The 12,500-nt window shown below is 48.5% G+C and overlaps 1 protein-coding gene across 3 annotated transcripts in view; it reads right to left on the reverse strand.

Moving 5' to 3' along the window:
• LOC113816307 (AKT-interacting protein) overlaps positions 1 to 12,500 on the reverse strand; it is a 98,373-nt gene that overhangs the window by 41,190 nt on the left and 44,683 nt on the right. Inside the window, exon 1 of one of the 3 annotated variants that reach the window (XM_070137347.1) lies at positions 3,420 to 3,545. The exons of the other annotated variants lie outside the window; for them this stretch is intronic. Coding sequence (XP_069993448.1) covers positions 3,420 to 3,455 — 36 coding nt within the window. The 5' untranslated portion in view covers positions 3,456 to 3,545. Of the gene's footprint in view, positions 1 to 3,419; positions 3,546 to 12,500 lie in introns of those variants that run through there. 3 annotated transcript variants of the gene reach the window in all.

Raw genomic sequence — 12,500 nt, forward strand, 5'->3', positions numbered from 1 at the left:
GAGAAAGACAGAAAGAGAGAAAGAGAGAAAAAAAGAGAGAGAGAGAGAGAGAGAGAGAGAGAGAGAGAGAGAGAGAGAGAGAGAGAGAGAGAGAGAGAGAGAGAGAGAGAGAGAGAGAGAGAGAGAGAGACAGAGACAGAGATAGAGACAGAGACAGAGACAGAGACAGAGACAGAGACAGAGACAGAGACAGAGACAGAGACAGAGACAGAGACAGAGACAGAGACAGAGACAGAGACAGAGAGAGACAGAGACAGAGAGAGACAGAGAGAGACAGAGACAGACTTACAGAGATAGACAGAGAAAGACATAGACCGACACACAGAACCAGAGACAGAGAGACAAAGTCTAAAACGAAGACCTTTTATGTTATTGATTATAAAGGCTATTATTTCCGGGAAACACTGGAACGCCGCCTCGCTACGCCTCACGCCCATCAACCCACCTCCACGCCCACACCCTCACACTCATCCAAATAGGCTCGCATATCCGGGAAATGAGTCTCACATAAAAAAAAAGTTATCAAATCACTCGTGCATTTCGAGTTTCAGTTGTCAAATCGATTGTACTTTTTTGAGAGAAAGGCTAATGCTTTTTTATCTTTATCATATTTTTTTCCAAAATGATTCGGTCGCTAACTGTTCATTCACAATTGCGGTTAACGTTACGAAATGAGAAAAGACATTTAAGTATAAAATGGATACTCCATTTTTCACACAATATTCATTAATACTCCAATCCATAACACCGACAGAAATAAAAAGACGCAAAATACCTCCTTTACACAAAAAGCAAATAAAACAACTCCCAAAAATAACAAAAACAACGCTCATAACGTACTCCACTCCCCCCAACACCGACCTCATCAACGAACAAACAAAATCATCGCAGAATAACGAGTGGCAGAGCACGGGGCTGTCCCTAAGCTCATTAGGTACAGTTACAGCATACAACGCAGGTCCGTCCGACCTCTTGCACCGCCTTTCGCTCCGGCGGGCTCCTCCGTCACCCCCCTCTCCCCCTACCCCTTCTTCCCTCCCCTCCCCCTCTCCACCTACAACTTCTTCCTTCTCCCCTTTTCCTTTCACCTTCTTCCCTCTCCCCCTCCCCCTCTCCCCCTACAACTTCTTCCCTCTCCACCTTTCCCTTCACCTTCTTCCCTCTCCCCCTATCCCTCCCACTCCCCCTATCCCCCTTCAACTTCTTCCCTCCCCCTCTTCCCCTTCACCTTCTTCCCTCTCCCCCTACAACTTTTTCCTTCTCCCTCTTCCCCTCCACCTTCTTCCCTCTCTCCCTTTATCCTTCACCTTCTTCCCTCCTCTCCCCTTTTCCCTTCATCTTCGTCCCCTCTCCCCCTTAACTCTTCTTCCACGCTCCTATAAACTTCCCATAAACGCGTCTAATGAACCCTTTCCTTTTCTCCCTCTTCCCACCCTCCTTCCCCGTCCCTATTCCCACCCTCCTTCTCCGTCCCTATTTCCACTTCCTCAAATTATTCCCCTTCTCCTTCCCTTCCTTACGAGAATCAACCTCAAAGTCCTCACTCAACTCCTCCCCACCGAAGACCACTCTTCCCCTCGACTCTTTAAATCAACCCTTAAGCCTCCATTCCTGTTGCAAAACTCAAAACTCAAAAAAGTTCTATCGATCAATTTCCATAAAAAAAATCCCCTTTTATTGACTCGAATACACCCTTTAAGAAAATTCTAAATTCCCTATTACCTCCCAATTGCCCCCTCCCCCCACCTCTACTCACATGCACATTTCTCTTCTTATCCACTTATGCTTTTGTGCTTTAACTATCCATTCTCACCCACCTATGCCTTCGTGCTTTTCCTATTCATTCTCACCCACCTATGTCTGTGTTTTTCGTATCTATTCTCCCCCACCTATGTCTTCGTGTTTTTCCTATCCATTCTCATCCACCCATGCCTTTGTGCTTTTCATATCCATTCGTAGCCATTCTACCACCTATACCATGGTTCTCGACCGCCCTCCTTCACCACTTCCTCCCTCCTCTTCTTCGATCTCATCATCATCGTTCCCGCAATCCACCTTCACCACTTCCCTTTCCTTCCTTTTCATCATCTCCCTCTTCTACACCTTCACCTCTTGTCTCCACCACTTATTTTTTTCTTTTTTTTCATCATTTCTTCCCTTCCTCTACCTCCACCACCACCGCACCCCTCCTCCTCCACCCTTTCTTCCTCCTCCTCTTCCCTCTCTTCTTCATCCTCCTCTTCCTTCTCTTCTTCCTTCTCCACTTCCTTCTCTTCTTCCCCTACTCCTCTTTCTCTTCCCCTAATCGCCTTCTACCTCCAAATACCCGTTACTTGCAGGTGAGGAAGGTTACCTGCGCTACCTGGGTAACGAGCACTTCCGGCCACGTCCAAGACTGGCATCATTACTCGGGCGGACGTAACGGCGGCTACCTCACCCCCCCCCCCCCCCCCGACGCACTTCCCATCAACCCCCCCCCCCTCCCACCTCCACGCTTCCCATCCTCCAACTCTAGCCCCCCCCCCTAGCCCCCGCGTCCATCCGTTCTCCCTCACTCTCCCACTTTCGTCTCTGTCTCTGTCTGTCTGTCTGTCTGTCTGTCTGTCTCTCTGTCTCTCTTTCTCTTCCTATCCTTCCTCTTCCTCTCCATTCTATCTTCCTCTTCCTCTCCCTCCCATCTTTCTCTTTCTCTTCCTCTTCCTCTTCCTCCCCCTCTTCCTCTCCCTCTTATCTTCCCCACCTCGGCCATTACCACAACTTCCCCCTTACCCTCCTTCCTTCCTTCCCTTCTTTTCCTCAACCTTCCCCTTAAATTACTACCACTTCTTTCCTCACTTTTCCCCTTTTATTCCCTCTTCCCCCTTCTCCCCACCCCCATCCCTCTCCCCATCACCCTCCTTGGCCTCTCCATCCTACATTCTACCCCCCTTTCCTTAACGTCCCGGGTCCCCCATCCTCCTCCTAACCCACCCACCCTTCTCCTAACCCTCCCAATACCTTTCCCTCTTCCCACCCATCCCCTTCTCCTTATCCCCTCTTTCCATCCATCCCCTCCTTCCCCTCTCAACCCCTTCACCCTCCGCCCACCCATCCCTCTCTTCCACCCCTCTCCCTCTCACTCCCTTTACCCCAACCCCCATTCACCTCTCCCCCCCTCTCCCTCTCCCCTCTCACTCCCTTTACCCCAACCCCATCCACCCCTATCCCCACCCGCCCTCGCCCTTTCCCTCTCCCTCTCCCTCTCCCTGTCACTCCCTTTACCCCCGACCCCATCCAACCCTACCCCCACCCGCTCTCTTCCTCTCCCTCTCCTTCTCACTCCCTTTACCCCAACTCCCTCCCCCCCTACCCCCACCCGCCCTCTCCCTCTCCCTTTCCCTCTCACTCCCTTTCCCCCCCCCACCCGACCAAATACTCACCAGCACGTATCGGAACTGGAAGCGCGCCTCCAGCATCTTGATCTTTCGCTGGCCGTTACCTATGGTGACGGTGCCGAGGGCGCGGGGGGCGAGGAATGAGGACGGGCGGGCGTCCTGAAGGTCTCGCCCTCTTCACGCGCTCCACGACGCGAGAATGCGGGCGTGGGCGGGCGTCCTGGAACGTCTCGCGCACTCCACGACGCGAGAATGCGGGCGTGGGGCGCGGTACTCCCCTCTGTGGACTTTCCCCTCACCCGAGGAGGAATGGGAAAGAGGGGAGACGGCGGGAGAGGGGAAAGGAGGGATGGCCAAAGTCGAGGGGACGTCCGCTGGCTAGACGTCGTGTGGCCCCGTCGGATGCATTCTCTCTCTTCCTCTTTTCCTTTCTCTCCTTTATCGCAAGAAGAAATGCGTAGGCCTAGATGAGCGGACGGGAGGTCGAACGAGACGCCACTCTTGTTCCAGGTCGAACGAGGGGGAAAAAGAGAGGGGAGAGAGAGAGAGAGAGAGAGAGAGAGAAGGGGAAAGAGAGAGGGGGAATGGGGGCGCTCACAGTCCACGTGGCATCTCTTTTGTTCTTGCGGGTGCCCACGAGGGATCTTTCGAGGCACGGTCTTGCTGTTTCACTACGAGACTTACACAGTGTTAAGATGTAGGAAAGAGGGATTACCTTCCTGATGAAACAAGGGAAAAACAAAAAATAAATAAATAAATAGTGCATAGTAAAAAGAAAAGAAAAGAAAAAAAAACACGGAATCCACTCCCCTCCATAAACCCCTTCTCTCCACAATAATTTAAAAGCAACTACAAACCAACCAAAAAAAGAAATCCCACCAAAGCAATAACTGTCTATCGAAGAAGTAACAATCTATCAAGTCATTCCCCCCTCCCCCCCTTTTAAATCCAAAAAAGTAACCCACGAGAATATTTATTACACCTGCACGTCCTTCGCATCAACCCCACGCCCCCTCCTCTCCACAGTCCTTTGATACTCGACAAAGAAAAAAAAACTACTCGACAAAAGAAAAAAATCCTTTACTCAACAATAGAAAAAAAATCCTTTATTCAACAATAGAAAAAAAATCCTTTACTCGACAATAGAAAAATTCCTTCACTCAATAGAAAAAAATCCTTTACTCGACAAAAAAAAATCTAAAGTTTTAATCGACAATAGAAAAAAAATATTTTCTCGACAAGAAAAAAATCCTCTACTCGACAAAAGAAAAAATGCTTTCCTATCCTATCTTGCTGTCCGTCGTTTGGTGCTTCCGTCCGTCGCGCTACACTAACGACAGCGTGGAAAAAATGTGTACACATGCACATTATGAAAATATTTTCGTTCCTTTTGTCAACGTGGATTTTAAAAATGTTCATCGTATATATATATATATATATATATATATATATATATATATATATATATATATATATATATATATATATATATATATATATATATATATATATAATAAAAAATCATGAAGTAGAATATAATGATCATCGTAAAATATATATAAAAATAAAATAAATAACAATTTTCGTTGTCTCACTACAGGCAAATAGACATGAGTTGTGAGATGAGGATAATGAGTAATGAGGGTGATTCACCGTGACTCATCCGAACTAATAACTCCGTCCCTTTTCGCAGCGGTGTATTACACTATAATTACTGCCTTTTTTTCCCATTACAAATCACCAAATAATACGAAACATCAGCCGTCCCCGCCATTCCCGAAATTTAAAACCCCAACGACACGCAAAATTAACCCTACAAAATACCTCCCGACAACAACAACAAAAATAGATCTATTCAAAAAACAACTTAAAAAAAGCGCACAAACATAAAACCTTAAACCAAACAACCTAAACAAAAAGAAAAGAAAAGGAAAAAAAAAAGACAAGAACAAACAAAAACAAAACATAAAAATTAACAAAGACAAGAACAAACAAACACAAAACAAAAAATGAAAAAGAACAAACAAAAAAGACAAAAAACAAAAAAAATAAGACAAGAACAAACAAAAACAAAACATTAAAAAATACAAGAACAAACAAAAACAAAAAAACGAAAGAAGGAAAACAAGCGAAGGACAAGCGACGCTCGACGCTCGACCTCGAGACTAAGGCGTGCGGCCAGGAGGAGGAGCTCCAGCGCACGAGGCCGACAGAGCCTTCGAGGAGCAGCTGCACCCACGGAGAGCCAGAGGAGGAGGAAAAGGAGGAAAAGGAGGGAAAGGAGGAGAGGAGGAGGAGGAGGAGGAGGAGGAGGAGGAGGAGGAGGAGGAGGAGGAGGAGGAGGAGGGAGGAGGAGGAGGAGGAGGAGGAGGAGAGAATGAGAGTAGGGGATAAGAAGAAAGGAAAAGAGCGGATGGGGAGAGGAGGAGGAGAAAAGGAAAGAGGAAAAGGGGAGATGAAAGGAAAGAGGGAAAAGGGGAGGAGAAACAATGAGTGAGAAAAGGGAAAAAACCTGAGAGACGAGAAGAGAAGGAGAAACAGGGAAGAAAAAGAAAAGACGAACAAAGATCGAGCAAAAAGTGAGAGGGGAAGTAAAGGGGAAAAGAGAAGACCTAAAACAATAACAACAGTAATCCTCGAGAGATGAGGCTTGCCAAGTTGCAGAAGTTGCATAGGTGGATACACATTGCGTCACCCCCGAGTTGGAAAGCCATTGCAGGAGGCAGGAATCGCAAACAGCAAGACCGATTGCTTGCAAACTACAAGCCCAATCACTCGTCAACCTCAAGATCAATCACTCGCAAGCCGAAACAAACTCGGCAAGTGTAAACAACTCATTCACAAAAGCAATCACTCGTAAATTGTAAACAAACCACTCGTAAACCCAAGCACTCGCATATGGCAGGAAAAGCCTTCTTGAGTTACGGATTAGCCAGTCGCAAATTTACGCTAATCGCAGACGAATTCTGCAATACCCCCCCCCCCCCAAACACACACACACACACACACGCACACACACACACCTCCCGAACAGCTGCTCCGACTCTCCCACCATTACCTTACGGAAAAAAACGGATCTTATAATCCCATCTTGAAAGGCCAATCACCAAATCCCTCTCTCTCAATCTTACTAATCCAATCTCAACCCAATCTTGTGAATCCCGCCAACCCAATCACACAACCTCTTTTTTCGGAATAAGTTTTCCCCAACGCGTCGACGTCGGGCTAACGGTCGGTCGGTCCCACTCGCTCGCTCGTCGGTACTCGCTGCTGGTCGGGCGTCGGGGCGGCCGAAAACAGCTGCTCCCTCGAGACTTGGGTGCCGGAAGTGACGGTCGGGGAACGGAACGGGGAAGGAGAGAGGAAGGGGGGGAAGGAAAGAGGAAGGAGGAAGGAGAGAAGAAGGGGGGAAGGAGAGAAGAAGGGCGAAATGGGGAAGGAGAGAGGAAAGGCGGAAGTGGGGAAGGAGAGAGGAATGGGGGAAATGGGGAAGGAGAGAGGAATGGGTTAAATGGGGAAGAAGTGAAGAAGGGAAGTGGGGAGAAGAGAGAAAGCGTAGAATAGGGGAAGAGGGGGAAAGGGGGGGAGAGGGGAAGGGAGAGGAAGTGAGGAAGAGGGTAGGAGAGGGACAGGAGGAAGAAAGGAGCGAGGAAAGGGGAAAAGGAGCGAAGGGAGAGAAAGGGGGAAGAGGGGAGGAGAGGGGAAAGAGGAAAAAATGCAGAGAGAGGAAGTGGGGAAGAGAATGGCAGATGGAAACGACATGAGAAAATAGGAAGGGGGAAGAAACGAGGAAGTGGAAAGAAGGTATGGAAACGAGATGAGCGAGAGAGGAAAAAGAAATGAAGTGAGAGAAAGGAGAGGAAAAAGAAATGAGAAGAGAGCGAGCATTCCAGAAAAATGTGAAAAGAGATTAAGAAAGAGGGAAAGTGACCCAAGAAGGATCTTAGAAGAGGTAACTAGGAAGGGGAAGGGAACACACATGGAAAAGTGGAACAAGGAAAATGGAAGAAAGAAGGGAGGAAAAGAGGAAGGTGAAAGATGGGTTTCTTTACCAAGTGCAGTAGTCTTCACGGGAAGAGGGGGGAGGTGGGGGAGGACGTGAGTGAGTTCAAGAATGAGGATTATAATAAGGATAAAAAAAAAAAATAAGCGCGAGTATGACGTGAGGATAGGAATGGAAATGAGGGATAAAATGAGGACGAGAAGGAGAACGAGGGTGAAAGCGATGGCGATAAAATCAAACAGATTACGAAAACGAGAACATGAATCGGGACATAAATAGAAATGACACCGAAAATGACAAGAAAGGGTGAGAAGATGAAGGTCGAGATCGAGACAGCGCGTCCGACATGCTTCCCTCTTCCCCCATCTCCCCTTCGCCCCCTTCACCCCCCTCGCCCCCTCCCCACACCAGGCAAAACCCCGGGGACGTCATGCTACACTTCTCGACCCGTCCCTCTCCTCCGTCCGCCCTCTCCCTCTCCCCCTCCCCCTCCCCGCCCTCCCGCCCCGCCTTCTTCGTCTGGCGTCCTTGTCACTCTCACCTCGCTCCCTCCCTCGGCTGAGACCCCTCGTAAAATCGGTATTTTGTTGGCTTTTGCAATTATTTTCCCCGCCAGTATTTCTCTCCTTGGTTTTCTTTAAGGGCAAATAACACTGCAATGCGACAGACTGAGAGAGGGGGAGGGAGGGAGGGAGGGAGAGAGGGAGGGAGAGGGGGAGAGAGAGGTGGGAGGGAGGGAGAGGGAGAGGGAGAGGGAGAGGGAGAGGGAGAGGGAGAGGGAGAGGGAGAGGGAGAGGGAGAGGGAGAGGGAGAGGGAGAGAAGTGGAAGGAGGCAGAGCAGCAGAAAGAGAGAAAAGGAGAAAGAGCAGGAGAGAGAGAGAGAGGGGAGAAAGAAAGAAAGGGAGACCGATAGATACACAGATAAACAGAGCGACCACCTGAATCAGACTCCCTGACTCTTACCTACCTTACGCCACCTCTCTACTAACCTCTCCCCATCCTCTCTCCTTTCACCACCACGCCACACCTCCCTCCACCTACGCCCCCCACCCCCACCCCACCTAGCAAACGCACAAACACCTGACGCCCACGCTCCCCCATTTCCCCGCCTACGCACCGTGGCCACTCGCGGTCCCCCACGCCGCGTACCGCCAGCAAGGGAAACCGAGCCACTCGTTCAAGCCTCGCGGGTTGTTGTCTCCTCGGACCGTCGCGCCTTATTTCCAGTTTGCGTCGCGTTCCATAGACATATATACATGTGTGTGTGTGTGTGTGTGTGTGTGTGTGTGTGTGTGTGTGTGTGTGTGTGTGTGTGTGTGTGTGTGTGTGTGTGTGTGTGTGTGTGTGTGTGTGTGTGTGTGTGTGTGTGTGTGTGTGTGTGTGTGTGTGTGTGTGATGTGTGTGTGTGTGTGTGTGTGTGTGTGTGTGCTGATGTGTGTGTGTGTGTGTGTGTGTGTCCTTGCCTCACACATTCGCTCACTTTTTTCAATCATTCGCTCTTTTCTCTCTCTTTCGCTCAGTTGTCTTCTCTCTTCCCCATGTTCCATCTATTTATGTATGAGTGTATGTGTGAAAGCGCATGTCGCTGCATATTCATTTCTCTCTCTCTGTATGTTGCTATGAATGGTCCTATGTGTATTGTAGGCCTTGAACATTCTTTCACTCTCCTTTTCTTTTCTTTCAATCATCCCCTCGTTATTTCCCTCCTTCCCTCGCTTGCCTATCTCCCTCCCTCTCTCCTAACCCATTTCCTACCCGGTTCGCGTCCCGGCATAAAAGGAAAAGGTTCCTGCTCGGCGCCCATCCATCACCTGTTATTCCCGAAGGACGCCACTCACGGCACGCGGGAGTTGCACACGGCACCGCGTCCATCCCTGAAACCCTCGCCGCGAGCCGTGTGCAAACTACTCCATCTTACAAACACAGTAACACGTACACAGTATTAAAAAGAAGAAACAGCCACCGAAATGATATAATTTTCTTATTGTGGCTGTTTCCTTTCTACCCTTCACTATACACTCAACCTTTCTTAAAAACGAGTAGCGCTTCCGAAGTTGTAAATACTTCATGAATTACCATTCTTACTACAACTTCTCTAACCAAAACGCATTTATAGGCCTACACTAATACGTTACACACATACGTCACACACCCTTGCCCCTCATCACACAAACCACAAAACGTAAACAAAACACAGTACTCCTCTTAACATGGGATTTCTGGTTCGCGTATATACTCCCAACCTAAACGCCAAAGAGTTTGAAATTACCGACGCAAAAAAAAAAAGAAACGAAAAGAAAAGAAAGGATAAAAAGAAAAGAAAAGAAAAAAAAGGTGAATTTCGAAACCAAGGAGCCAGTTCCGTGTGGCACCATTTTCGGCACTTGGGAGTCCATTCAGGTGCCAAGTCGAAGTGAAATGCCTCACTCGGAAACACCGGAATAACGTGCAGTGTATTGCCTCCAAGGAAAAGTTTAAAACACATTTCAGCGGATTTTCTTTCAAGCGTAAAAAAAACGAGGGGAAAAAACGTAATATTACACCGGCATTTATCACAACTTTCTTTTACTTTCATTTTTATGGAGTGAGTTGGAATTCAGCTTTCCTATGGAGAGGGATGGGGAAGGGGAAGGGAAAAAAGGTAGGAGAAGGAGAAGGGGAAGGGAAGTGTTGGGGAAGAGGCGGAGGGGAGGGGGAATGGGAGGGGCCAAGGGAGAGGAAGTGAAGGGAAAGATGAGAGGAATGGGGGAAGAGAGAGGGAAGAAAGAGGGACGGAGAGTAATGGTGGGGGGGAGTGAGAGGGGGACTTCCACGTGTCATTCTCGTACCTTCACTGCAGCTCTTACTCTCGCTCTCCAACCCCCCCACCCACTCCACCGCACCCCCACCCACAGCACACATCGGCCTGAAGTAAAAGTTGTGTGAGTGAGCCGTGACGAAAGCACTAACTCTCTTCTTTCTTTTCTCTCGTTTCCGTTCTCTCTCTCTCTCTCTCTCTCTCTCTCTATCTATCTATCTATCTATCTATCTATCTATCTATCTATCTATCTATCTATCTATCTATCTATCTATCTATCTATCTATCTATCTATCTATCTATCTATCTATCTATCTTTCTTTCTTTCTTTCTTTCTTTCTTTCTTTCTTTCTTTCTTTCTCTCTCTCTCTCTCTCTCTCTCTCTCTCTATCTCTCTTTCTCTCTCTCTCTCTTTCTCTTCTTTCTTCTTCTTCTCTTTCTCTTTCTTCTCTCTTCTTTCTCTCTTTCTCTTTCTTTCTCTCTTTCTCTTCTCTCTCTCGCTCTTTCTTCTCTCTCTCTCTTTCTCTCTTTCTCTCTCTCTTTCTCTCTCTCTTTGTCTCTTTCTCTCTTTCTCTCTCTCTCTTTCTCTATTTCTCTCTCTCTTTCTCTCTCTGTACATGTACAAGTATGTATGTATACGCGTACGCATGTATGTGCAAGTGCATGCACATGTTTCCGAGTGCGTGCAAGCGTAAGCATACTGTATCTATCTGTTTATCCACTTCCGCCCCCCCCCTCCTAGCTGCCCCCACCCACCCGGCCAAATGGAAGTGTAAACGAACTGCAAACCCAAAGGGACGCATCCCCCCCTCCCTCCGCTCCCCTCCCCCCCTTCCCCCTTCCCCCCCTCCCGGAGCCCCAGCCGCGCCCGAACTCAGCGACCAAGAAGCAGCTGGAGCGAGCGAGCGAGCCGAGCCGGCCCTTGAACCCTCGTCTCGCCTCCTTGGCTCCCCCGCGCCGCTCGCCCGTCGCCTCCCGACCCGCGCAGGAGCAAACTCTGGATACCAATCGACGGAAATCGTGTCCGAGTGAAAGTCTTAATCGCAGTGGAGGAATTAAATCCAAAAAAAAAAAAATCCAGAACATGAACGCATCTGAATCGTTATAATCCAGCAGGCAACTCAGATTCCCCACTTCTATTCACAACCTCTGGGGCTCCTAAGCAGCTCGGCAATCTGGAATCTCCCTTTTTACTCTAAGAAAGACAAACACGAAATCAACCAAATCAAATCAACAAATCGGCCTCTTTATAAACAAGTGACAAACCACTCCCGGTCTCGGATTTCTCGAAAGGATACTAATCAGCGCCCGCCGATTTCTGAGGGACCACCTAGGTATTACGGCCACGAACTCAAAACGTAATTTCCCAGTAACTTCAACCGTACCCCAAGAAGGTATCCAAGACGTCCACCACAAGAGGGTATTATCCAAGGCCAACGTAGTATAATCCTAATTTTAAAAATAAATGTATTGTACTTCCAATACAGCAGGACAGTCCACGCAAAAAAATAAAAAAATAAAAAATAAAAAACTGTCGCAGAAAAGAAAAAAATAATAATTCTAACTCGGAAGACACAAAACCAATACACGATACCTCGAAACGAAATTTAATAACTGGGTTAAACAGCTGACATCGACCAACACCCCCTACTACCATACCCTCCCCTTATCCCTCTCTTTCCCCCTCCCCCTCCCCCTCCCCCTCCCCCTTCCCTCTCGCACCCCCACCCTGTCCAGGTAACATGCCACACCTGTAGAGACTGGTTACGAAACTCCTGGGGACAACTGCGTAATAAGGCGCTGCTGCTCGAACCGGTTGCAGGACAGCGAGGGGAGAGGGGAAGGGGAAGGAAGGAGGGGAGAGGGGAAGGAAGGAGGGGGAAGGGGAAGGAAAGAGGGGAGAGGGGAAGAAAGAAGGGGAGAGGGGAAGGAAGGAGGGGAGAGGGGAAGGAAGGAGGGGAGAGGGGAAGGGAAGAGGAGAGGGGGAAGAGAAAGAGGGGAAAGGGGAAGGAGGGGAGAGGGGAAAGAAGGAGGGGAGAGGGGGAAGGAAAGAAGGGGAGGGGAAGGAAGGAGGAGATGTGAAGTCTAAGGAAAGGAGAGAGGAGGGATAGAAGGAAGGAGGGGAGTGGAAGGAAGAGATGTGATGTGTATGGAGAAGAAGAGGACAGAGAGAGGAGGGATAGAAGGAAGGAGGGGCAATGGAAGATAAGAAGATATGAATAAAAGAGGAAGAGGAATGAAGGGAAGAGAGAGACAAGAGGAAGGAGAGGAAGAAGGTGGCAGAGGGAGAAATAAATTGACCAGAGAGAGAGAGAGAGAGAGAGAG

This window comes from Penaeus vannamei, chromosome 2 (genome assembly GCF_042767895.1).
Source record: "Penaeus vannamei isolate JL-2024 chromosome 2, ASM4276789v1, whole genome shotgun sequence".
NCBI classification, from domain to species: Eukaryota; Metazoa; Arthropoda; class Malacostraca; order Decapoda; family Penaeidae; genus Penaeus; species Penaeus vannamei.